General features: G+C 34.8%; 5 protein-coding genes across 7 annotated transcripts; 3 read left to right on the forward strand and 2 right to left on the reverse strand.

Moving 5' to 3' along the window:
- The first annotated feature begins 280 nt into the window (after positions 1-280).
- On the forward strand, positions 281-4,868 carry LOC127247073 (protein NARROW LEAF 1-like). Of its 2 annotated transcripts, none has more exons than XM_051268777.1 (7): positions 281-523; positions 1,283-1,797; positions 2,085-2,228; positions 2,856-3,096; positions 3,304-3,804; positions 3,890-4,315; positions 4,506-4,677. In XM_051268777.1, the coding sequence occupies exons 2-6, from the start codon at positions 1,321-1,323 to the stop codon at positions 4,309-4,311; spliced, it is 1,785 nt and encodes a 594-aa protein (XP_051124734.1). In that variant the 5' UTR covers positions 281-523; positions 1,283-1,320; the 3' UTR covers positions 4,312-4,315; positions 4,506-4,677. The 2 variants fall into 2 exon arrangements, with proteins under 2 accessions (XP_051124734.1, XP_051124733.1); XM_051268776.1 differs by lacking the exon at positions 4,506-4,677 and adding an exon at positions 4,731-4,868 and having other exon boundaries at positions 282-523.
- Positions 4,779-9,278, forward strand: LOC127247074 (serine/arginine-rich splicing factor SR45). 2 transcript variants are annotated; one of them, XM_051268779.1, is made up of 12 exons: positions 4,779-5,008; positions 5,405-5,473; positions 5,723-5,811; positions 5,958-6,004; positions 6,097-6,177; positions 6,257-6,422; positions 6,534-6,777; positions 6,863-6,928; positions 8,179-8,292; positions 8,513-8,583; positions 8,681-8,718; positions 8,905-9,278. In XM_051268779.1, exons 1-11 carry the CDS (start codon positions 4,779-4,781, stop codon positions 8,707-8,709), a joined length of 1,206 nt encoding a protein of 401 aa, XP_051124736.1. In that variant the 3' UTR covers positions 8,710-8,718; positions 8,905-9,278. The 2 variants fall into 2 exon arrangements, with proteins under 2 accessions (XP_051124736.1, XP_051124735.1); XM_051268778.1 differs by having other exon boundaries at positions 8,513-8,579.
- LOC127247075 (protein Iojap, chloroplastic) lies at positions 9,239-10,968 on the reverse strand. Its single transcript, XM_051268780.1, has 5 exons — positions 10,640-10,968; positions 10,259-10,388; positions 9,920-10,058; positions 9,750-9,838; positions 9,239-9,621 (listed from the first exon to the last, which is right to left on the reverse strand). Exons 1-5 carry the CDS (start codon positions 10,793-10,795, stop codon positions 9,500-9,502), a joined length of 636 nt encoding a protein of 211 aa, XP_051124737.1. The 5' UTR covers positions 10,796-10,968; the 3' UTR covers positions 9,239-9,499.
- Positions 10,969-11,110: 142 nt separating this feature from the next.
- On the forward strand, positions 11,111-11,754 carry LOC127247077 (60S ribosomal protein L27-3-like). Its single transcript, XM_051268781.1, has one exon. The coding sequence runs from the start codon at positions 11,205-11,207 to the stop codon at positions 11,610-11,612; it is 408 nt and encodes a 135-aa protein (XP_051124738.1). The 5' UTR covers positions 11,111-11,204; the 3' UTR covers positions 11,613-11,754.
- A 6,151-nt stretch (positions 11,755-17,905) lies between these two features.
- LOC127248111 (probable BOI-related E3 ubiquitin-protein ligase 3) lies at positions 17,906-19,716 on the reverse strand. The gene is made up of 3 exons (XM_051270295.1): positions 19,277-19,716; positions 18,814-19,176; positions 17,906-18,723 (listed from the first exon to the last, which is right to left on the reverse strand). The coding sequence occupies exons 2-3, from the start codon at positions 19,171-19,173 to the stop codon at positions 18,121-18,123; spliced, it is 963 nt and encodes a 320-aa protein (XP_051126252.1). The 5' UTR covers positions 19,174-19,176; positions 19,277-19,716; the 3' UTR covers positions 17,906-18,120.
- Positions 19,717-24,594: the final 4,878 nt, after the last annotated feature.

Here is a 24,594-nt window from a genome sequence, read left to right on the forward strand (position 1 = left end):
TACTTATCTCTCTATCACATCTCCTAATTACTCAATTATCCTACTTACTACTTCTCACCTAAAATCACGTGACCAACTTAAATGTAGCACTTTGTTTGGGACGGTGGGAGTAGATAAATTTAAATTCTACACAATTTAATTATAACACATTGGTGACAGAAAGTGAGAAAGATGATATATATGTGCAAGTTTTTTCTTTTTCTCTTAAATAAAATATTTAACCGACAATAATAAATAAACAAATAAATAATGAATTTGGTAACAAAGCAGCTACTGTACAACTGCAAGGAACCGGAGTTTAGGAACCGGAGAGAGCACTTCATGCTTCTCATTCTCGTTCTAAAGCACTGATAAAGCTTCTGCTGATAAAAGCGAAAATTAATAGTAAAACCTTTCTCTTTCCTCAGGGTTGTGCTCAGAGGAAGCTCTAATTTCCGCCAGCCGTTGCGTTTTTATGGTCCGGAAGGTTTTTGTATTATTGTTGATTCTCAAGAACTGAGAGATTCTCTGCTCCGTGATTGGGGTAAGCTCATGAAAAGCACTGATTTTCCTCTCCGCTGGATTGCAATATTTTTCGCTACTCTATATTGTTCTTGCAAACATTTTGAAGTTTTATGGTCAACTTCGTGCCGCCGAGAGTTTGAAATTTAGAAGAACGAATTGCTATCTCTTGTCATAATATTGTTTTGATCAGTAAACTTAGAGGTATTTTTCCCCTCAATTCATTTGCATCTTTCTCCAGCAGCGCGTAGCTCGGTGTCGTTTTAATTTTTTGAAATCTGCAATTTCGTGTGGATTTGAATATCAGCTTCCTCAGCTTCATATGCAATATCATGTTTACCTTGTAAGAGAGTTTTTGTTTTTTAGTTTGATTGGAGGATCTCGATAATTTATTTTCTGATTCAAACTTCGTTGAATGATAAATTCCTGTCGAGTCTTCGGTTTTTTAGTTTTGGTATGGAGATAATGTTCATTGCATCTTCTACAAGTGTTATACCTTAGGCTAAGCAGCAAGCACTGAGTAGAAGGTACATGCTATGTGATATCTACATCCATTTATTGTGTTCAAAATTTTCATCTTATATTGCTTAAAAAATTGCTCTACATCTGGCCTTTAGCATACTATTAAGTTGTTTTATGATCATCATTACTTTATGTTGGGAAATATTTCAGGTGATATTTAATGTTCAAGAAAAGTTGACTAGTTGTAGTTGTCTTGGATGATCTTTTTATGAAATAGAGAAGTATCTTTGATCAAGGATTCTGATTTCATGCTAAGCAGGAAATTGAGCCTTGACGAATACTGTAGAGTAAATAAAAATGGAACAGGCTAGGTCACGTTCAAGAGTTCGAGGCTCGGGCTCAACGCCATCAGAGGAATCATCTTTGGATCTTGAGAAATACTCTTGCCAACCTTCCTTCAGTCCACCATCACTTCAACCCCATGCATCAGCTGGGCAACATTGCGAGAGTAGTCTTGCATACTTTTCATGGCCTTGCCGAATAAAAGATGATGCTGAAGAGAGGGCAAATTATTTTGCGAACTTACAGAAGGGAGTCCTACCCGAAAATCTTGGCCATTTGCCAGAAGGGCAGCGAGCAAATACCTTGCTGGAGCTGATGACAATAAGGGCATTTCACAGCAAAATCTTGCGGTGCTACAGCCTTGGTACAGCAATTGGTTTTCGTATTCGGCGTGGTGTTTTGACAGACATACCAGCAATACTGGTTTTTGTATCACGGAAAGTTCACAAGCAGTGGCTTACCGAAATCCAATGTCTACCAACTGCTTTGGTGGTAAACCTCTTTTACTCTAGAATTTCATTTTTCGGAATATTGTTCAGCTTCTTATTTTGTTTTAGGGGAAAAACAGAAAAGTAGGATAAATCCAGTACATACACTACCTAAAAACATTCATTTGTGCTGTTCTTCTCTATATTCTATTTCCAGCGTTTCTCTTTTTAGCTTTATATGTCAGTACGATTGGAATGTTAGGCTCCTCTGTCATGAGGGGTTTGCTGACTTAATGGATGAATGTTTGACTCTTCTGCTTTGAAGTTTAAGTGACATGCTTAAAACACCAGGGACCAGGAGGCGTATGGTGTGATGTAGATGTGGTGGAATTCTCATATTTTGGTGCCCCAGAACCTGCGCCAAAGGAGCAGTTGTACACTGAAATTGTTGACGACCTCCGTGGAAGTGATCCATATATTGGTTCTGGTTCTCAGGTATTTTGTGAACCTGTTCTTCAGTAATCACACATTATTGGGAAGATGCCTTTTCATACCTTTACGATGATTTCTATATGGTTACCTTAAAAAAATTTTCAGGCTTCCTTTTAATGTTTTTATCTGAAAACATGTGATCATTTCTATCAACATCAAATTTTAACGTTGCAGTATTATTGATTCAATTCATTTTCCACCACTCAATATACATGTGGAGCAACATTTCTGTAGCTAATAAAATTTTTAGCGACCATATTATGCTTTATATGTTTGGTTTTGCATGTTGTCAATCCCATCGATCCTGCATGATAAAAACTGATCTATCAACTGAGCTCATGGGAGAAGGCGGGATATTTTGGTTTGGAGCATAGCCTGGCGATATGAAATTTGCAAATTGGAATCTTTTAGTTTTATTGTATTTTATTTGGTGCCTAATATGAAAAGCCTTTCATATGTCATCAAAGGTTTTAGTCTCCGGCTATGTGAGAATGTGTATTTCTTTCGGATGCTATTTTCTTGTGTTGAACTCTTCCTTTTCTCGAAGTCAAATATTTTGACACTGCAGTGCTTCCATCTTGCAAAGTCCTTAGCAGCTTATATTGATTGCCACAATTTCTGGAAAGTTAGGTTGCGAATCAAGAGACTTATGGGACTTTGGGTGCAATTGTGAAAAGCCAGACCGGTAGCAGACAAGTTGGTTTCCTCACAAATCGGCATGTTGCAGTCGATCTAGATTATCCAAATCAGAAAATGTTTCATCCTTTGCCACCAACCCTCGGGCCTGGAGTTTATCTTGGTGCAGTTGAAAGAGCAACTTCATTCATTAGAGATGATCTCTGGTTTGGGATTTTTGCAGGCATCAATCCAGGTAGTTAGTTTTACTTGTTAATTTGTGAGGTACATAGCTGATACCAAGAATTAGAGTATATATGGAAAATATTCCTTTTGGTGTGGCTCCATACGTTGCTACTGCATTTTGGATTATCTGTCTTTGATTTCTTTCAGTTTTTCCTTGCCTACGTTCATTATAATCTATAAAGCTGATGGGCTGCTTGCACAACTTGAATGTGTGCAGAGACATTTGTAAGAGCCGATGGTGCCTTCATCCCTTTCGCAGACGATTTTGACATGACAGCTGTAACTACATTTGTGAAGGGGATCGGAGAGATCGGAAATGTGAAAACTATAGACTTACAATCTCCAATAGACAGTCTTGTTGGAAAGCAAGTGATGAAAGTCGGAAGAAGTTCTGGATTGACTAGTGGAACTGTATTGGCATATGCTCTTGAGTACAACGACGAAAAGGGGATATGCTTTCTGACTGATTTTCTCGTCGTTGGTGAGAATCAACAAACATTTGATCTCGAAGGTGACAGTGGAAGTCTGATCATATTAAAGGGCGAAAATGGGGAGAAGCCGCGACCAATTGGGATAATCTGGGGCGGAACAGCCAATCGTGGCCGTCTAAAGCTAAAAGTTGGGCAGCCTCCAGAAAACTGGACTAGTGGTGTTGATCTTGGCCGCCTGCTCAATTTCCTCGAGCTTGATATCATCACTTCAGACGAAGCCCTGAGAGGTATCCCTCGAAAAACATTAGGTAGTGCATGCAAATTGTTAGAAATACCCTCTAAATCTTTTGCCTCCCCTGTTCTTGCTTTTAGTTGCAGTTCAAGAACAAAGAGCTGCTTCCATGACAATGGTTGGATCCAGCGCTGGCGACTCGTCACCTCCCGATGCAATGCTCCCAAAGGATAAATCTGAGCCTTTAGGCCTCCACATCCAGCACATCCCTTTGGAGGATGCTGCCGGCGCACCAGACATCAACTCGTCCCCTGCAGAAACTGCATTTGATCTGGAAGAAGGGATCAACACAGGCCCGAGCTTCGAGCATCAGTTCATCCCCAGCTTTATTGCGACGCCTATAATGCATCACAACGATCAACAAGATAGGCCGGAAACTGAGAATCTCTCTGTGCTGAAGAATGCTTGTGGTGAGGATCTCAGTTTTTCGTTGCAATTAGGGGAGAATGAACCGAAACGGAGACGATCGGAGCCCTCGCCGAGGAAGGAAGAACCAAAATGAAAAGGTAACTCTGTTGTGCCTTCAATGGTTGTGTGATTCAGGCAACTTTTTTGAGCTCTTCTTGTCCTGTTATTATTTACTTGTAACATTCTGCTCTTGCCTGTAATGCCCAGGTAGTGAGAGCTATGCTGTATTGTACCCTTAGCTGAATTATTCAAGAATTGGTTGCCTAATGCTTGTTTTCATTTTTCCAGATTACTATATATATCGTCGTCTTTGATTATACATGTATGCGGCACGTGCGGCACGTGCTTACAGTTACAAGTTTGATGGGCCTAAATGAGCCCAGTGGGCTAGACAAATTAAATAAAATGTGGCCCATTTAGTTATTGGGCAGCGAGCTGTAGAAGGGAAGGTCTTAATTTACAGTTTTTTTACTCATTTCTTAGCTTTCACATTTCTGTCTTTCGAGTTTTTAGGGTTTATTGGGGAATTGAACTCGACTGCTCAGGCTATCGACTGCTCCGATGGCTAAACCCGCCCGAGGCCGTCCGGCGTCTCCGTCGGGCTCAGACTCTCGGTCTTCCTCCCGATCTCGCTCTCGGTCCCGTTCCGTTTCTCGTTCTCGCTCTCGATCCCGTTCCTACTCGGGTTCAGATTCGCGCTCCAGCTCGCGTTCCCGCTCTCGCTCGAGGTCTCTCTCGTCTTCCTCTCGCAGTGGGACCTCTCGAAGCGGTAGCCCTTCTGCTCGGAAGAGGTACATTAAATTTTGTTCCACATCGTCAGATGAGCGTAGTTTTTGTCTTTCCGCGTGGAATCTTGTCCAGTTAAGGAGTATTTAGTGTCTAGTGAAACTGATGCTCAAGTTTCTAAAACACTTTAGAATGTCGTCAATTTGCAAACTCGAAAATGCATTTCCAATTAATAATGCTATCAAGACGTTTGATATCCTTATTCCAGGAAATTGTCGTAGATGACTAATCATCTTCATTTTTTTTTTCTTGAAATTTTCGAAGGGGGATATCTTGTTGTACATGACTAGCAAGATATCTGAAAATATGTTGTTTTAACTTTAATGGTGCTCTTACCGTCTTCTTTTTGTTCAGTTCATTTCCCTGATTTTGTATCTTCACTTTAATGTGATTTTGTTTAGTCCGACCGAAGGAGCTAAGAGAGGTCGTTCACCCCCTCCACAAACCAAGAAAGCTTCCCCACCTCCACGGTGAGTCCAGTTTTTCATATAAAATGGAAATAGAAGTTTATTTGTGATTGAAGTGAAGGAGCCATTTAGTTTTGTTAATGCCTTCTTCTTTTATGAAACTATTACCGTCAAAAGAACACACCCTAAACTTTTCTATCGGTTCTTTTGGTACTGGAAATTATATATGTAATGCTTATCCTTTTCTCATGTGTGATGTTCTATTTTTTATTTCTTTATTTTTACTTCTTTTTTTTTGTTTTTTTTTCCCAGGAAAGCTTCACCTATTCCTGAATCTCTTGTGCTTCATGTTGACCAGCTCAGTCGGAATGTGAATGAGAATCATTTGAAAGAAATTTTTGGTATATTTCAGTCACCTGTGAGACATTAAATTTCTACACATTCTTTGTTAGTTATGGACAAAGAAATCATATACCTAGTGATGTAGTATGATGTTGTATAATTTGCATGCAGTTTCAAATAATGTATGTATTTGATGTTTCAATAGGTAGTTTTGGCGAAGTGGTGAATGTACGGCTGGCAATTGATCATGTTGTAAGTTCTATGCCTATTTTCTGGTTGATCCCTTAACCTTCTATGCGCTCTTTAACTGCGATAACTTTTTTCTTCTTTTAAATCTCACACAGGTTAATCTTCCAAAAGGATTTGCTTATGTCGAGTTTAGGAGCAGGCCTGACGCTGAAAAGGCTCAGATATATATGGATGGAGTATGATTGTGATGATCTTGTTACTGAATGTTTGGTGTTGTAGTCTATTGGTTTTCATTTCAAGTTTCATCTTGTGCAGGCTCAAATTGATGGAAAAGTTGTTCGGGCTAAGTTCACATTGCCTGAGAGGAAGAGAGCTGTCTCTCCACCTAAAGCTGTTGCCACCACATCGAGAAGAGATGCTGCAAAATCTGATGATGCTCTAGCAGATGGAAGTAAAGATGGAGCAAAGCGACCCAAAGATGGTGAGTTGTATTTTTTTTCTTTTTATTTTTTTACCTTAGTGCTAATCAACTTGTACAATTTATTTTATTCCCTTGAAAAGTGATGTTGAGCAAATATTCATTTATTATCAGTGTCTCCTCGGAGGAAACCTGCTTCTCCTCCTAGAAGGAGATCTCCTGTACCCCGAAGAGGATCTCCTAGGCGGGAACCAGATTCCCCTCCCCCATCTCGCAGGCGGGCAGATTCTCCTGTTCGTCGCAGAGCTGATTCCCCTTTCCGAAGAGGTGATTCTCCACCCCCTAGGAGAAGGCCTGCATCTCCTCCCAGAGGTCATTCTCCCTCCTCTACTCCAAGACGCTACCGATCACCTCCAAGGTTGGGATTATCTCAAGCATTTGTTTCTTTTTCTTTTGTTCCCTGTTTTTGTCTGGAGCAACTTTTGATTTTTCTTATTCTTCAGAGCATCTCCAAGAAGGATGCGTGGAAGCCCACTTCGTCGGCGCTCTCCACTTCCACCTAGGCGACGGTATGTAAAAGTTGCATGTTAATGTCCTTTGTTATGTCATCATTGTTAAAATATCTAGATATTCTGTAAGTAGATTATTTAGAATATTATAGAGAAACTAAGATTTGGGTTTGATCTTTTTGGAACAACTATTATTAATAGTGCTGTATTTAAACTGAAGAACTTGTGTTTTCACCCTATGCTTGAATCTCTTACTTTACTCATTCTTCTCATTTCATTGCGGTAGTTTCTTGTTTAAAGGTGATTGTTGAGTTTTGTGCATCACCTCTACCTGATTTAGTTTTTTGTTTGCTGTGTATGGCTTATGCCACATCTCTGTAAAGCAAGATTGTGGAGTTTTTGCTGGAAATTGATTCAACATCTTTGCTAGTATAACTCTTTTCTTTTGTGACTCAGGTTCAACTGAGGGAGTTTTAAATTTTATGTTTTATATGATTGGAATTCCAGTAATTTGGTTTTGTTTTTTTATCATTGCAACAAATCCCTATAAATAAGGTCCCATTCCATATTTTGTATTCCTTTGTTTCATTGCTAGTTTGATATATGAATGACAAATTTTGTATCTATTATTTATGCGAGACTATATCCTTTTTGACCATTCTGGTTTACCCCCATTTTTCCTATTTAAGTCGCTAATCAGACATTATCTGCTTGAGTTGTTAAATATAACTTGTACTTGGGATTTTATAACTGAGTAAAAAGTCCAATATATATATATATATCCATGGCTTTAGTGTATGTTTTCTTAGGGACACTGAGTGGTGGCCCGTGAAAATTCTAATCTTTGCTTATTTTTGTCAGTGCCTCCTATCACATTTTAGAAACCACTCATTCAAATTCCAACCCAAACTATATCATCGAATCATGGTTTTTGTATCTGATATTGCATCATTAAAGACACTCCTACAGATAATTTTCTTTCAAAATGATATTCAGTGGCATAGTATTTTTTCTGCTTTGATTGCTAGAAATATGTAAATATTGAAATTTGAGGCGTGCTAGGGCTGTTATGTACAACAAATTCTTCATCCATCTTTTCTTCTAGTGATTTCTTTTTTACATTGCATCATGGGGTAAAGTTGGAACTCTATTGTTGTACATGTCTATGCAGATGAATATGCTTATTCTTTCGGGGAATTCATGGTTGGCTGATCAAGTTTGATAATGAAGCATTTTCATACATTAGTTTGTGCAGCATGTTTTATTCTCTTTAGCCCTTCTTGTTAATGTTATTGATATTATGCCTTCAGTTCTCCAAGGCGTGTTCGAAGTCCTCCAAGAAGATCTCCCATTGGTCGCAGACGCAGTCGTTCTCCTGTTAGGCGGCCAATCCGTTCTCCATCACGATCACCCTCTCCAAGAAGGTGACATGCGGATTGCATATACATACTTTTGGTTTCTCTACCTTGTGCAAATTCTTGAAAGCTTCACAGTTTATTTTAAAGTTTTTGCTTTTACTGGCAATTGGTAGTGGTTGTCTGACAGGTGAAAGAATTTATTTGGTGGAAAAGTTGCTATTCTCAGTCACACTTAGTTATTTTCACCGCATGTAATTCTATGGTGTTTGTTTGGCAATGTGTGCAGGGGACGTGGACCACCAGCCAGACGGGGTAGATCATCCTCTTATTCTTCATCTCCTAGTCCTCGCCGGGTTGGTAAAATTTAGAAATTTTTACTCTCAATATCTCTCCCCCTCTCCCCCCTCTCTCTATTCATAAAGTTGGTGAGTTCATCTCATTAAGTTTGTTGTAGGCACCACGGAGAATATCTCGCAGCCGTAGTCCTAGGAGGTATTTTCCTTGAATCTGTCTACTATTCTCTAATACATAATATATATAGTATTTTCTGATAACAAGAAATGCATAATGAATACATTCTGATTTGATTTGTCAGAATCAATCTGTGTATGTTAATCCTACCTGTCTTTCTTGACCTTACAATCTTGCCTTTGATTTTGGTTGACATTATTGTTCCAGGCCGATGAGAGGTGGAAGAAGTCCTAGCACTAGCAGCCCAAGTGCTTCCCCTCCGCGCAAACCTTAAGCCAGGATTGAGGATACTGATTTTGCAACCAGTGGGATGTTGTTACCTGAAAGGGATAGCTATCTGGTTGTGGTGGTGGAGGATATCTTTCTTTGTATTAAAATGCCCCCTTGATATTCACCCTAAATTTGGTTTAAGATAATTTCCTTTCATTTTAGATTTCTGACTGAATGTGCTTGGAGGAAAATTCGCTACTGGTACTGTAGCTGAAACATGTCATGATGCTTCTGCCTTCTTATGATCCTTTCATCTATGTTACGAACAGGATTTCTCTATACTAGATAAACCTTGATGTCATTCTTGATTATCCTTAGCATGGAACTTATGATTTCCGAATTCTTACATGTTGAAAATTTCCTCAAGCCAGAGATACATGAATTATCATCAGGGATTCTGTTGAACCAGTTCTGATCATGAATATATTATATTGCTACAATCTTCAAAGAACTATGGTGCTATGGTCTCTTTATAAGTTGGATCATTGAAGGATTTGAGGCAGGGGGATGGCCAAGAGTGGCTATGTCATCGTCAACTCCGAAATGGTTGCTCATTCTCGAATGGCAACTCAATAGGTGTTGCATTGGCATAGAACTCTTCCAAGTTATAGAAGGTTCTCTGGTGAGGCAGAAATATATGCACGACAACATCACCTGCAATGGGTAATTTATCCATCAGTTTCAGTTAGGGAGGGACCCATCTGTTTCGATCTTTTTTGACATCCAATGATGTTCGCTCTGTTTGATTAGAGTTGGAGTGATAATCTGCACAAACTACTCACCAAAATCCAGTAATGTCCATGAGTTGGGTTTGACATCCCCAGATGCTGATCTTCCATATTGCGATTCGGCTAAATCTCTAATTCTTGATCTGCATAAAATCAGAACGAGCTAGTGAGTTAACTGCATTGCCAAAGGTGTGAACTACTGGATTGGCAAAAAACCTTCATACCCAATGGCATCGATTTGAGGCCTAGAAAATGCTGTGGCAATGACAAAAAACCGAGTCCAGTACACAAGAGGTTTCACAAAGAGGAGCCTAATATCTGCTGCCTTGACATCGCTTGCAACCTTAGCTGTCGCCATGGCAACTGAACCAACAAACCAACCACAGAAACCTATCAGTTCAGAAGCTGAGGGATTGAAAAAGTTCAACACTAAGCCAGCCACTCGACGGCTTAATCAGCTACAACAAATATCAGACTAACTTTAAAAACCAGAGTTCATCAGCTACAACATCAGAAACTGACAATGCCGAACCACTGCACTTTTGGTGAAAGGGATAGCTTACACGACAAACTTTCGGCATCATCATCAGCCTCGGTGCTGGAAGACTTTTGGTCGTTTCTTTTGAACACAACCTTTCCATACTTGTTTAACAAGTCGTCGAACATGTCATCAGTGTCATCTTTGCTCACTTTCTGCAAACAATATACAGAAACTGTGGTTCTTCAAGTACTTGTACAACCACAGTAACAACTATGGCCATGGCACTTGAAACGGAGGCAACAAACGGAGCCTTATATTGTCAATCACAGTATCTTTTGTAAGCTAGAAATTAGAATAAATTTCCGAACATCTAATCTACAGAATCAGCTGCAAAACTAACCCCCCAGTCACTAATCAAATTCAGGTAAGAAAGAACAATACAAACTTAAGTGTAAGTTATTACCGGGCGGACGGCCATCCGCCGAAGCAAAGACTTCCGGCAGCCAGGCATTTGTAAAGATTGGAGTCTTGGTAAAAATTCGCATTCAGGGAGGGGGCGGCGGAGGTCGCCGGAGATCGGTGTTTTGCAGCAATAGAGGGAGCCTGCGTAGATAAGCATCTCTTACGATGATTACCACCAATCAATACATTAAACGCACTGAGCTTAGATTGCAGAGGGGAACTTGTTCGAGATTATCACGGAATTTGAGAGGGAAGCACGGAAAGATCTTTTTGAAGATAGAATTTGATATCTCCACTGTTAACAAAATCTCATCCAAATTGGATTCAATTTGGGATTTAGGGTTTTGTTCATTTTTATTTTTTTCATAATGGGCTCGAGTGGCAGTACTCCCACCCATTATATATTCATCGGCACATTTGAAAATAGATCATGGGCCTATAATCGGGCCCAAATGTATCTATAAATAAGTTTAGGTTCTCAAACCCTAGTTTCTCCAAGGCCAACGCAGAGCTCATCTTCATCGCACCGCCGCTTTGTTGCGCTAGCCAATCAGCAGGCAGAAGAGATGGTGAAGTTCCTGAAGCCAAACAAGGCAGTGATCCTGCTGCAGGGACGGTTCGCCGGGCACAAGGCTGTGATCGTGAAGAATTTCGACGACGGCACCCGCGACAGGCCGTACGGGCACTGCCTTGTTGCTGGCATCGCAAAGTACCCCAGCAAAGTCATTCGCAAGGATTCAGCGAAGAAGCAGGCGAAGAAATCGCGTGTCAAGGCGTTCATTAAGGTCGTTAATTACAACCACATTATGCCCACGCGTTACACCCTCGACGTGGATCTCAAGGATGTCGTGACCGGCGACGCACTGGTGTCGCGTGACAAGAAGGTGACCACGGGTAAGGAGATCAAGGCCCGGTTTGAGGAGAGGTTTAAGACTGGGAAGAACCGTTGGTTTTTCTCGAAGCTCAGGTTCTGAGGTGAAAGCCTTCATAATGATGTTGTGCTCGAATTATCTTGCTCTTTTAGGTGTTTTGATTGATAAGCTATTTCTCGCGGACTATATTAATATTTTGGTGGGAATTTGAGGATTTTGAACTTCAATGAATTGTGGTTTATAATTTGGGGTTTTGAGCATGCTGTTTTATTGCTTACTCTACAATATCAATGATTTATTGCTTATTACAATGTGTGATGCCGCATTCGCTCGATTTTTTTTTGTGTCTTTAATTCTTTGTCTTTGCTCCTATTTCATATTCGATTTCTAAATGATCCTTTGATAAATTTCTCTGAAATGGTTTTATAGATTATGCCTTGTGTTGATATATCACTTTCAGGACATATAAATAGAAGCTTTTAAAGGTGGAGAAACAATTCACGAATTAACAATGTTCTAGGAATTATGCTCAAAGTTAAGAACTTGAATTTAGTGGATTCAATCTAGTGTCGCTTCATTTATCAGTGCATTAATTGGGGACTTTTTGTTTAGGAGCCTTGGTTAGTTGCATTCTTCTATTATGTGTTGTTTACATAAACTATTATTAAGCTGTGCGAATCTGCTGTTTGTCTGAAATTGAACTACCCAAAGTATTTGCATGTTTTAACTAATTTCAGCGGTGGCATGTGTTTGTTTTTACACCCGGTATTCTTTTGATAGACTTTGTTGGTATTTATGTAATGATCAATGTCTTTCCACTTCACAAGTGAATTTCTCCATGGGATGTCGACATTGCTATATCATCTTTCTAGATATGATTTGTGTAGCAGCCTAGATGCAAATGCAAGAGACGTAGCACTTAGTTTGCATAGTTTTGTATCAATTGGAAACATTTATATACACAGCAGAAGTTTATGATGTGTGCCCGTAGGTATGTAGTCACTAAGTTTTTCTATCAAATAGGTAACCAAGATTATAAATGTATCATTTGCTTATTCATTTACGATTCTTGCAATCTTTCTCCAAAGTCATCATCTGTTTGTGTTATTTGGATGCTCATGGTCACCGGTGAATGAGCAGTAATTTTTAATTTTCATACGGTGGTCGGGGTCTTTATTTACTACTCATTTAGTAGAGTGTTGTTCAGAAAACTAAATGAAGCTACCCTTGTTACACATAGGTTCGAATTTGGATCACAACCCTTCTTATCATAGTGTCACAGTCATCTTTGGTCACGGACTCAGTCCGGGACAATAGGATGCTGCCACTAGAGTATAGTCAAATTCTCAGATTCTAAAACAAATCTCTAAACCTTCAAACCAATGTCAGTAGTTCTTGAAAGCCCAACTTGAAGTAGCCTAGTAGTCAAGCCCAAGATTAGTAAAATGAGCAAAAGATAATAACTTTTAGGGAGGCCACTTGTAGCATTATACTGATCTTAAATCTTGCAAAATAAATAATCCAGCCTTTGTTTTGCATAGTAGTGAATCTAAGTTCTCATTTACCTTAATCTTTCTTGATCATGTTAGAATATATCCATGTTGCATGTGTCTGCCACAGGACTTGTTGGGCTCTTGATTAGGGCTAATCAATACATAAAAAGTAGATGTTTCAATTAAAACAATATCTGATGTCAGTTATATTATATATATATATATGCTGTATTAGTATTTTATTTCATTTTTTTTTTTTGTTGTTGAAATTATTCAGCATGGTAACCCTCTCTTTCTGCCACTAAATAATGGACCATACGATGTATAATTGCCTAGTATCTAATCTAATTATTGATTTGATTGGACCATGTAATTGCAACATGGCCTGGATTTGGACCCCTTGTGTCCTTTTCCCTCACTGATCATATCATATTTACACATAATTCAACAAACTAGTTATGAAGAATCCAAAAACAGACCTCTTTCTGATCATGTCATGACTCTCTCCCTAATATTTCAGGTGGCCCGTAGTGCAATTATATGATTTATTTGCCTACACACTACAAATCAACAATCCATTCATTATTATTCAATGTGGAATAATAGTTGTTAAGACAACTGAGTGCTACTGCTGCTGCTGCTGCTGCTGCTATTCCTATTCATGTAAATAAAATAAAAAATAAAAAATAAAAAACCCATCAACCCAAACTCAAGAACAAGTTGAGGTGGGTGAGTCAGCAAAATTTCAGTCCACTTTCCCAATTAATCTTGATCATGTTATTATGTTTATGCCTGCCTGTGGTCCTGCTGATTCTTACTTGTCCAAATAGTAAACACACACATATGACATATGACACTATAGAGAGTAGAAAAGCATTTATTTCTATGTTGATGAATTTGGGGGAAAGCTTTTACTTGGTGGTAAAGAGTGATGGGTGATTCTTGGTTATGTCTATGTCAATCATTGTCCACACCCACCCAAAATTTTTGATTATGCATGCTTCAATCTTCACTTGGAGCTAGTCTTGAATTGATTATTGTTGTTGGGATCACTTTTATTTTCAGCCCTTTTTCATAAACAACCTTATTCCATGTTAGATATCATCTGTCTTTTTGTGTCTGCATTTGGTGCTTGGAAAAAAAACCACTAGTCACCTTTAAATGATTCGCCTTAGCTTGCAGCTACCTTGTTTGCTTCAGGAAAGTGGGGTAGACATAAAAAAAACAAAGATAATTATTATATATGTTTGACACTAATTAAAGGGTTCATTAATCATCATGACATATCCAAAATGAATATTAAATATTGTTATTGTAGATTGTACCCAAAAGAAAGTTGATCATAAGTACAAGAAAACATATCATAACTTTTTCTTTTCTTTTTTTTTTTTTTTTCAATAAAATAAAATAAAACCATTGTTGTTCTGAAATCATGAACCCTATAGACAAATGACTACATATATTGGGTTGGGTGTTTCCCATTTCTTATCTAAAGCTGCTGAAGTAGAGACTTTTAATTTATTATCTCCACTATATATAGGAGTAATAATACATAAAAGATAATAGAAAGTAGAGACAAAGCAAAGCTAATGATAAATAAAAATGAATAATAATAATAATAATTATTATTAACCAAAAACAAAGTAAACCCTTTGATGTAAAGTAAAGTGATGAGAGCTACGAGGAGAAGAAGAGGACCATAGAAATTCTCACATAAAGCTAACTGAACTCACTCATACATTGGGGCTTTTGGAATTTCCAGATTTATTTAATTTTTTATTTCTATTTTTAGGGTTTCACAAAAGAGATGAGCAGAATATATGCAAATATAAATAAATAAATTCTTTCAATAAAGACTAGTAGGAGACTACTTTCTATTCTTTTTAGTATATATATGTATGTATGTATATACGTATGCGTTTCTTTGTTCCTTTATATTCATACACTGAGATAAATGAAATCATGAATCTATTACCTATTTTTTGTTTACTTTTTTTTTTATAACATTATATGATATATATTTGTTCGAAAACATCAATTTAACACTTAGATTCTATACAAAAAATATTTCAAAATACAAACACATGGTGTAAATTTCAATCTTGGGCTTTAAATATAGATCATACATGTAATGTAATAATAATAATATAGAAACAAAAATTACATACACATTAATGGAGTTAAAGAAGTTCAAGAATGCATGACATGCATTTTACTTTTTAATTTTGCCAATAAATACATTTTCATCATATTCATATATCAATATATATATATATATATATCTATATTTGAGATTCAAATGTTGATTGTGGAATAGATATATATCATCATAGTGTGGGACAATGCAATAAATTAAAATAGGGATCATGAGTGATTTTGTTGGGGTTAAAATGTGGCACCTGATTTCTTTTCCTTTTAGAAAATATACATATATATTGTTTAATTCGTGTCGATGATATGATTGGAAAAGTAATCAGATAATGCTATTCATCATATATTGATTAGTCAAAACCTAATAATTAACTTCTTAATAATTAATTAATTTATTTTCTTTTGAAATTTGTCAAATTAAAGATAGCCTCTCACTTTAGCTGTAGCATCCACATACATAAATCCCTCTAAATAATAATTACTTCAATCCGTGGGGTATACACACAAATAATATCATATAAGATGCATAGAACGAATGCTGCCAAATTGGTTGTACACGAATTGAACTTTTGCAATCAATGCAAAATTTTTCAATATTGTACACGTCAAATTTGCAACACACACATATATAAAATATGTATACGCCCGACAGGCCTAGTTCACAATGTATTAAATTCGACTGGAGTTTATCGCACAGCTGCCGATTCCCACGTTATAAAAAAAAATAAAAATATATATATATATATATAAGCTAGTGATTGATCATACAAATTAAAAGTCTATTACACAAAATAAAATATAGAAAAAAAAAAAAGAAAAAATCACACAATTACTATTATTAGGAGATGAACCAAAACAATAAATCTTATATCATCTTTCAATTCACGACCAATTCCTAGGGTTTGTTTATTTATATATATATATATATATTATCAGATGATTAATCTGTTTCGTGTAGAAGGCGGACTTATTTTGCTTTGACCATTACATTTTTCTCTAGAAACGACAATTGAAAACTTGATTAGCTAAATAATAATAATAATAATAATAATAATAATAATAATAATCATTTAAATGATGAAAAGTGGATTACTTAAAGGTGCTCATAAAATGTGAATCGTTTTCCAAATCAAAACAATCAGAGTTGTTTGATGATGATTAATGTCATGTCATGTCACACTATATATATATATATATATATCTCCATTTCTTAGCTCTAATAATAATAACAATATATAGTCATCATCTATATATGAGAATGGTTATGTGTTGATTTGTCACATCAACCTACGTAAAATAGATAAAACTATATATAGTATATTTTTATTTAGTATATTACATTTTGTGTTCATATTTGTAGATGTAATACTATATAGGGCTATGTCTATATGTTGTGTAAAATAATGTTATTTCATTTGCTACATTTATATTAATGTATTTTTTGTAAATATATTATTTACGGTCTGTGGTATTTGCTACATAGTAACAGACGTCCCCTTTACTATATATATATATATATATATAACAATTTGTTTATGAATTTTGTTGTGTTTATCCATAATATAAATATATATATATATATTTTAATGTTGCCATTGGAAATGGAAACACAGCATTCTATTTTTCTTCAACACCAGTACCCCCTTACCCACCCACCCACCCCGTGAATCAAGCCTGGATCTTTCCCCAAACTTCAAATCTACGGTACACTGAACTTGCTCATGATATAGATATGTATATAAGATTCAAAATTGGAGGACAAAGAAAGATGAGCCGTTGCATATAATTTAAAATTTTAAAATTAAATCGAATACTTATCTACTTTGATAAAACATTATATCAATTTATAGAAAAGCATATCTAGACGGCTCTCTATATATTTAAAAAGTTTGTATATGTTAAAAAATATTGAAATAATAGTGGGTATTTCTGAACAGCTCCTTACTCCTATCTCACTTTCCAACTACCAATAAATATCAACATCATGATCATGCAAATGCAATACAGTTTACATAAAATATCATGAATTCAATAAATAAATGTATTAAGATCTAGTCACGTATTTCATCACATAGTAATCAATGAATGAATTGGATGCCCACTTTGCATTTCCTACTCCTACTCCTACATTTGATTAATTAATTAATTAATTAGGATGGCTACACTTTTCCACCACTTTCACTTTCTTTCTTAGCAACTGCTAATCAATAATTCATCATCCACATATTCATTCAATAATTACAGTTGCCTCTGCCTCTGCCTCTGCCTCCAACCTAAATCTAAATTAAACTATTCAAAAAACATACTAGTATTAATTATTATTATTAATGTGAGAGTCTTGAATCTGGTTGCTAAATAAATATATATGTATTTGTATTTGGTCCCTATAGTTATGGGAACCTAAAAATGGGCACAAACTTTTTTAAAAGCCAGATTTTGATAGTATTTTCCGTACTTATTATCAATGAAACACGATCCCTGCTGTCTTGTCGGCTTCTACTATACCATTATTCAATAAAATAAAATAAAATAAAAATAAATAGGTAGACCCTGAGGATGAGGGTATGTGTGGTGGGACCCACCCTAATATCCAACAACGACGACGTTTGCGTGTCATGCACCCCCTCCCCGTCACGTGTCGCTTTCCCCATTTGACTCGCCTTCACTTGATCAAATGCAAATGAATCTCCATCAATGCATCACTACATCTACATGGGGTGGGATTTGGAAAAATCAAAAAAAAAGGAAAAATGAAAGAACTGGTGATAATTTACATTGTTTTGTTTGTACAGAATGAAGAAGGATTGAGTTGAGAGATGAAAAAGTAAAAAATGAAACATTAGAAAAGATGGATGTGGAGTGATCTTTTTTTTTTTTTTTTTTTTTTTTGGAGTTTGGGTAATAATCCTACGTGAGAATGTGTATTCTATTTGTGGAACAGAAAATAGGAGAAAGAGTGAGTGAATTCAGGAAGTGAAGAAGTTAACGTGGAGGCTGCCGGTTTTGGCGGTGGTGCAGACGGGGCAATTGTGCAGAGCGGAGCCGCAGACCGTGCAGAGGCAGAGATGCCGGCACGGCAAGAGCAGGACGCACGATTCTGCTTTCCCGCAGGATCTGCACGTCGTGTTTCGTCGATTGCAGCATTCATTACCGGCGTTGATTTTGGAATCGCAATCGTGTGTCTCCGCCAATGTGCGGAGATTGGAACCGACCTCCGCGTTGCTGCCGCAGCAGGACTCGGCGTCGTCAACTTCATCGTCGTGTGGAGGATGATGAACTTGCTGCTGATTTCGCCGATCGTCTTGGACTTGTGTTAGAAGGACTTGCTCCAGATTGCATCTCAATGCGTTCGCTGTGGCTTCGTTTGTTTGAGCTATGTCTTTCAGAATTTGGTTCTCCACGCACAGAGATTTCACTCTTTCTTCCAAAGCGAAGTTTAACTTTCCTATCTCGTTGATTTGTTCGTCCTTCGCTTTCAGTTTTTTCGCTACGTTCTCTTGAATACAGATTGCGATTCTCCTGCAGAACTTCTTTCTTTTCTCTTCAATCTCCATCCTCAGTCTTTCCGTCTGTCAAAAGATCAAATGGAAGAGTTAATATTCATTTATCCTACAGAGAAATATTGGAAAACTAGAATATGAAATTATCTGTATACGTACTTCCTGAACGATGAATCGATCGGTTTCCAATTGCTGTTGGAGAAAATGAAATGATAAATCTACACCGAGAAAAGTAAAAGCTGCGTTGTTCGCAGTAGTCTGATTATGAACGTCGCCAGGCAATGCCGAGTCCAGAGGATTAAAGGAATCTCTGGAACGCTTCCTTGATCCAGGCAGTGCATATGTGAGACCACTCTCAGACTTACCAACGCCAGCTTTCACCGGACCAGCAGGCGCCATTGCCGTGCCGTACAAAGGAAGCAAATTTCCCATAGCCGCCGTCGTTCCAGACAAAGGAGGCATCGCTGCGTAACCAGCCGGAGTTGCATAAACATTCCCAACACCTTGCACACTCTTCATACTCTGCGTCAATCGATTCACAGATCAACACCACAACCGTCAAACCAATTCTATTCATCAATAAACCAAAAAAAAACACGAAAAAACACATCAACCAACCCACCTATCGCTCAAAATCCGCGGGGCAAACTGACCAGCCTCAACTTCCATCGACAAACACCACACTACCTATTCTTTCCCTTCTTCTTCTTCTTCAATCAACACAACAAAAAGCAACAAATCCACACCAAGCCTCCGGCGAGAGTAAGAGGTTTAATCAGTGGTTGATTGATACCATAGGAGATAACAAACAAAACCAAAGGAAACGGCAGTGGGAAAAGGAGTGGGGGAAGAAGGATATATAGAGGAGAGAGAGAGGGAGAGAGAGAGAGAAGGAGAGAGAGAGAGAGTTGGGGAGGTTGTGTGTTGAATGGTGCGTTTGAAATTGATCGATTTGTGGAGGGGAGGGGAGAGATGTGATGTTACTTATGTATGTTGTTGATTGAATGATTCGGTTACCGGAAAGGGCCATGTGACCCTCACCCTCCCCCCCCTCCCCTCGTCTTTTGCATTGCCTTTGCTTTTTCTTGACCCTCATATTTTTAGCGTGTTTCCAATTTCTCATCAACCATAACCATACATCAAAATAATAATAATAATAATAATAATAATAATCTATAATCAATCCTCAATACTCGATATTAATACGAATTTGTTAGCCTAAATAATTTGTGACTACACTATATATAGCCATTACTTTTTTATTATTTATATTTGTTGAGATTGAGAAAGGGGTGGGGTGGGTCGGGGGTCAGTCCGTCATTCCGGCTAAATCCCGGGGCTATTCCCGAATACCGGCTTTCTACGTGGGTCCCTCGGAAAACGGGTGGTGTAGTTTTTGTTGGTTAGTCAGCACAGCCGGTTGAGGACAAGTTCCATTTCAAATTTTCAATTATATATATAATAGTATAAATTTTCAATTATGACGGTTTTATTTGGTTTCGATGAGTTTGAATTTATTATGAGTTTTGGTTTCAACATTTTATTTTTAAGTAATAATTTATAAAAATAGTATACTTTTATCGGAATTGGATTGTATAAGTTAAATAATGTTAATTTGTTCGGAGTTTATTTGATTTTGATTTGAACTTAAATTATTAATTTTGATTTAAATAAATTTTTTACTTATTAATATTTTTATTTATATTAAATTATTTTGTTTTAGTAATATATATATCTTTTTGCGGAAGAATAAGTAGGATAAGAATCCAACTCAAGGCTACACCCTTATTCCCTATTATAGTAATATATTGATAATTCATTTTAGTTTCTTATCATATATAATTTTATTGTATAAAAAACAATATTTCTATAGATTACTTTTCTATATATATATATAATACAATTTAAAAATACTACAAATCCATATTTAACTTATTTTTAACTAAAAAAATATTATACATCAAAATATTATTTTCATACTCAATACTACAGTCATTATAATCCAAAATAATTTATAATATATTTTTATTAAAAAAAAAAGACTAGATCTATTGAATAATAAAATATAAAAAATTATTTAAAACACAAAATCAAACAAACCCTAATTACATTAGCATACTGTTTAATATCAAATCATATTATTTAATTTTATAACAAAATTGACTAATTGAGAATATTATGATTGCATTCATTATTGCACATATCCGCTGAGTATAATAAAATATATATTGGTGCAGATCACAATGAATAATAATAAAAAATATATTGTTGCTAACTCATTTTCAGGTGAGTAAATTTTCTTGTATTATTTATTATATTTCGGTGGTGTACAGGCATTTATTCGAGATTTAATTATTATTTGAATAGAAATAAAAATAAAAATAAAAGTAACGTAGGTAGATAGTCCAGAACGTGATGATGAATGAAGAAAGTGTTGATTCGCAAGAATAAAATGGTTCCCAAGCAAAGCAATTAGTGTGGTAGCTTTCATAGGACTAAATAAATTTATTTATTTAATTTATTCTACAAAATATATAATTAAAAAGTTGTTGGGCGGTTGAATAATAGTATTATTCAGCTCAGCTTATCCTCAAACCTAATCCCCAAACACTAAACAATATTACTAATATTTATATTTATATTTATATTTATCGATGAATATATTCAAATATAAATACGACTTATGTATGAGTAATTTTCGCTTTCATAAATTTTGAATTTGGATATGCTTTGGAACTATTCCATTTTTACCATTTACAGCTACACAAAAAGGTCATCTAGATACATAGTTCACTGCGTGTAACTGTGTCATATAATATATGTATATGTACATATTTTTTTAATGGCGTTAGAATCCGCAATCGTGTATATATATATATAATTATATATATTATTTTTGCATATATGTCACATTAGTTGCACATTGGGAGACAGATGCGAAGTCCAAAGAGGCAAAATCTAGCTAAAATCCGAGCAAAACTACTAAATTATGTCACATATACAAATAATACTAATAATCTTAGTACTTTATTTATTTTTTATTTTTTTAAAAAATAATAATATTAGTATTTTATTTATTATCAGAGGACAGATGGTTCATTGAAAATAATGAACCACACTCATCCACATGGGTGTGTATGTGTTTGTTTGTTTTAGTGCAACTGAAAAAAGAGAGGTGAATAAGGGCAGGCCGGCCGTACAGAAATGTATGTATATATGTATGTATTTTCCCATCCCAAGAAGACTCAGAATTATGTACACAAAATTTACTTGCTCCAGCACTCGACTAGCACTTTAGTAGCAGAATGCCAAATATATGCCTAACAATACATAAAATTTTAATTAATAATATATAATTTATAAAATATAAACTATATATTTTATTTGTTATCCAATTTTTATTTTTTTTTTTAATTGTCATCAAATTTTATTTTCGTTTTATTTTTATATATTAAAATACCATTTTTTTATTTTTCTTTACTATAAAAAAAAAATATATTTATTTTTAAAAAATTCATATCCGATCAAATAAGTATAATTTTATACGACGGAAGTAGTACGTGTTAATTAGAACCATATATTGTTTGTCCTTTTCACATGTTAACTAGGGTTCAAAATCATAATTGTGATGTTACTACATATATTTTCTTAATTTAGGATATTTTATTTAAGTCTTAATCTTTTACTCCCTCCATTCTACATGAATCGTTTACATTTTTTATTTTCGTCAATATTTTTTTTATTTTAAAAATATAATTATATATTTTAATTATTTTAAAATTTAAAATTTAAAATTATTTAATTATTTTTATTTTAATATACAATTATTTTTACTAATATATTTTTTAATTATTTACTAATTATATTTTACATAAATTTTTGTATCTAGCTGACCAATTTATCCGAAATGGAGGGACTATAAAATTTAGTATATATTTTCTCATCATTGTAAATATATTAAATGGCTGCATTTTTGCCGATGACTCCACTTAAATCCACAATATGATGATTTGACTCAATTAACATATATAATAAAGATAAAAAATTCATATTTTATATAGTATATTACTCTCTCATGTCCTAATTCAAATTACTTTTTTTTTTTTTTACCATTTTTTATGTCTCATTTCAAAGTATCTGTTTTTTATTTAAAGAAAAACATCGGGTGGAAATGATGAATGAAAAGCTATGTTTATCAAATTTAGAGCTCGTTTTGAATTTCTTTTAGATCATATTATATATATATATATCTTTTGGATCAAGTTTGAAATAGCATTTGGATCTATATTACAATTATAGTAAATTTCTTTTGTATTCTTATTTTATTATATCAAAATCTTTTCTTTCTCATTTTCTTGATCCAATGTAAATCTCTTGATTTGATTTATTAAATCTCTTGACATTATCAATTAAATTTAACTAAGTCCCCATACCTTCATTTTTTTTAAAGTCATCACCATTCACTTTAATAAAAAAAAATTACACAAAAGTAAACAGTATTGGATTATCACATCAAATAAAAGAGAGATGCAAAAGATTGCTAATATTCTTCTTTATTATTATTCATTTTAAATTTTGTATATTATAAAATCTTTATGATTGCTTAAAAACATATATTATTTTTTTATAATTAAATAATAATTTACTAGAAAAATTAAAACCAACCTTTTCAAAAAATATCAAGTAAACACACTTGTGGCCTATCTTGATCAAATTGACAAAAAAATAAAAAAGATTAACAAAAAAAAAAAAGTATATATATATCTTAAAGAAAGATAGCACGCGTGTTTGTGCTTCCCCCAATTTTATTTTATTATGATTAATGAAACTTAAGAAGCTTGACTTATTACGTTCCTTTTCATCTTTCTTTTTTTTTTTTTTTTTTTTTAAATTTTTTTTTTTCTTTTTTGGCATTTATTACATTCAACTTAAAGCTTTACTACACAACACACACACACATATGACAGATTATTCTACATGTGAATTCGAAGCTTTTTATTTTTATTTTTTCTAAATATTTATCCAACTGTATAAAAACAACTTATCCTATTCTTTTATGACAAAAAATGACAATTGTGGTGGTACACAGGAATCACATTCCATTGCCATTACAATTTTTAACCGTGCTGTGAAAATTTATCAATTTCATTCAGCACGGGTAAAAATTATTTACCAAATTAGGTAATTCTCCAACAAAACTAGCATAGTTATATATATATATATATATATATTGTTTTCAATAATTAATTGTAAATAAAATGGGCAAAAGGAAATGACAAAAGATTGAGATACCTTGACCCAACATGTTATTGCCTTTCTTGGAAACATGCTATTCTTTTTTTTTTTTTTTTTTTTTTTTTTTTTATATATTTATTATTTATTTGCATTTTGTGATGCTAAGTTTGTAGTGTTGTGGCAGTGCACGAGGCCACGCAGACATCACAGACAGCTACAAATAGGTCTATTTTAATCCATATGGGTCAGTAAATTTTTCAGATATATATGAAATATAAGATGCAATGAATTAATTTACAACTAGTTGACAACATAAACACTGTTGCATCCATTTTTTATTTTTATTTCTTTTTAAATTTTATATATATACCAGTTTGGATCAAGTTCCAGGAATTGGTTTTTTTCATTTTGTACTAAATTATATATATATATATATATATAATGTGGCCATGATTGCAACCTTGTGTATATCTTTTAACTTAAATCAATTGTATAATACTCATCGTACTAAATCTTTCATTATTATTTGAATTTGGAACGTTACAGAACTTTCACAATTTTTTTTTTTTTTTTCTTTTACCTTTTTAAACAATATTTATATAATCCTTCTCAACAAAAAGAAATCATAAAATATTAAAAAATGATCAAAATAATATGGCCTTAAAACCACGCCAAATGTAAAACATGCAAAAATAATGGACGCGA

Source organism: Andrographis paniculata, unplaced genomic scaffold (assembly GCF_009805555.1).
Source record: "Andrographis paniculata isolate CXL003 unplaced genomic scaffold, ASM980555v1 Contig32END, whole genome shotgun sequence".
NCBI classification, from domain to species: domain Eukaryota; kingdom Viridiplantae; phylum Streptophyta; class Magnoliopsida; order Lamiales; family Acanthaceae; genus Andrographis; species Andrographis paniculata.

Excerpts from the sequence above, each read along its gene's own strand:
- LOC127247073 (XM_051268777.1), top strand. The coding sequence starts at position 1,321 with ATGGAACAGGCTAGGTCACGTTCAAGAGTTCGAGGCTCGGGCTCAACG. Across the intron at positions 1,798-2,084 it reads GTCTACCAACTGCTTTGGTG|GGACCAGGAGGCGTATGGTG; the intron begins GTAAACCTCTTT and ends TTAAAACACCAG. Across the intron at positions 2,229-2,855 it reads ATATTGGTTCTGGTTCTCAG|GTTGCGAATCAAGAGACTTA; the intron begins GTATTTTGTGAA and ends CTGGAAAGTTAG.
- LOC127247074 (XM_051268778.1), top strand. The coding sequence starts at position 4,779 with ATGGCTAAACCCGCCCGAGGCCGTCCGGCGTCTCCGTCGGGCTCAGAC. Across the intron at positions 5,812-5,957 it reads TCATTTGAAAGAAATTTTTG|GTAGTTTTGGCGAAGTGGTG; the intron begins GTATATTTCAGT and ends ATGTTTCAATAG. Across the intron at positions 6,929-8,178 it reads CCACTTCCACCTAGGCGACG|TTCTCCAAGGCGTGTTCGAA; the intron begins GTATGTAAAAGT and ends TTATGCCTTCAG.
- LOC127247075 (XM_051268780.1), bottom strand. The coding sequence starts at position 10,795 with ATGCTTATCTACGCAGGCTCCCTCTATTGCTGCAAAACACCGATCTCC. Across the intron at positions 10,389-10,639 it reads GGCGGATGGCCGTCCGCCCG|AAAGTGAGCAAAGATGACAC; the intron begins GTAATAACTTAC and ends TATTGTTTGCAG. Across the intron at positions 9,839-9,919 it reads CCTCAAATCGATGCCATTGG|ATCAAGAATTAGAGATTTAG; the intron begins GTATGAAGGTTT and ends GATTTTATGCAG.
- LOC127247077 (XM_051268781.1), top strand. The coding sequence starts at position 11,205 with ATGGTGAAGTTCCTGAAGCCAAACAAGGCAGTGATCCTGCTGCAGGGA.
- LOC127248111 (XM_051270295.1), bottom strand. The coding sequence starts at position 19,173 with ATGAAGAGTGTGCAAGGTGTTGGGAATGTTTATGCAACTCCGGCTGGT. Across the intron at positions 18,724-18,813 it reads ATCGATTCATCGTTCAGGAA|ACGGAAAGACTGAGGATGGA; the intron begins GTACGTATACAG and ends ATCTTTTGACAG.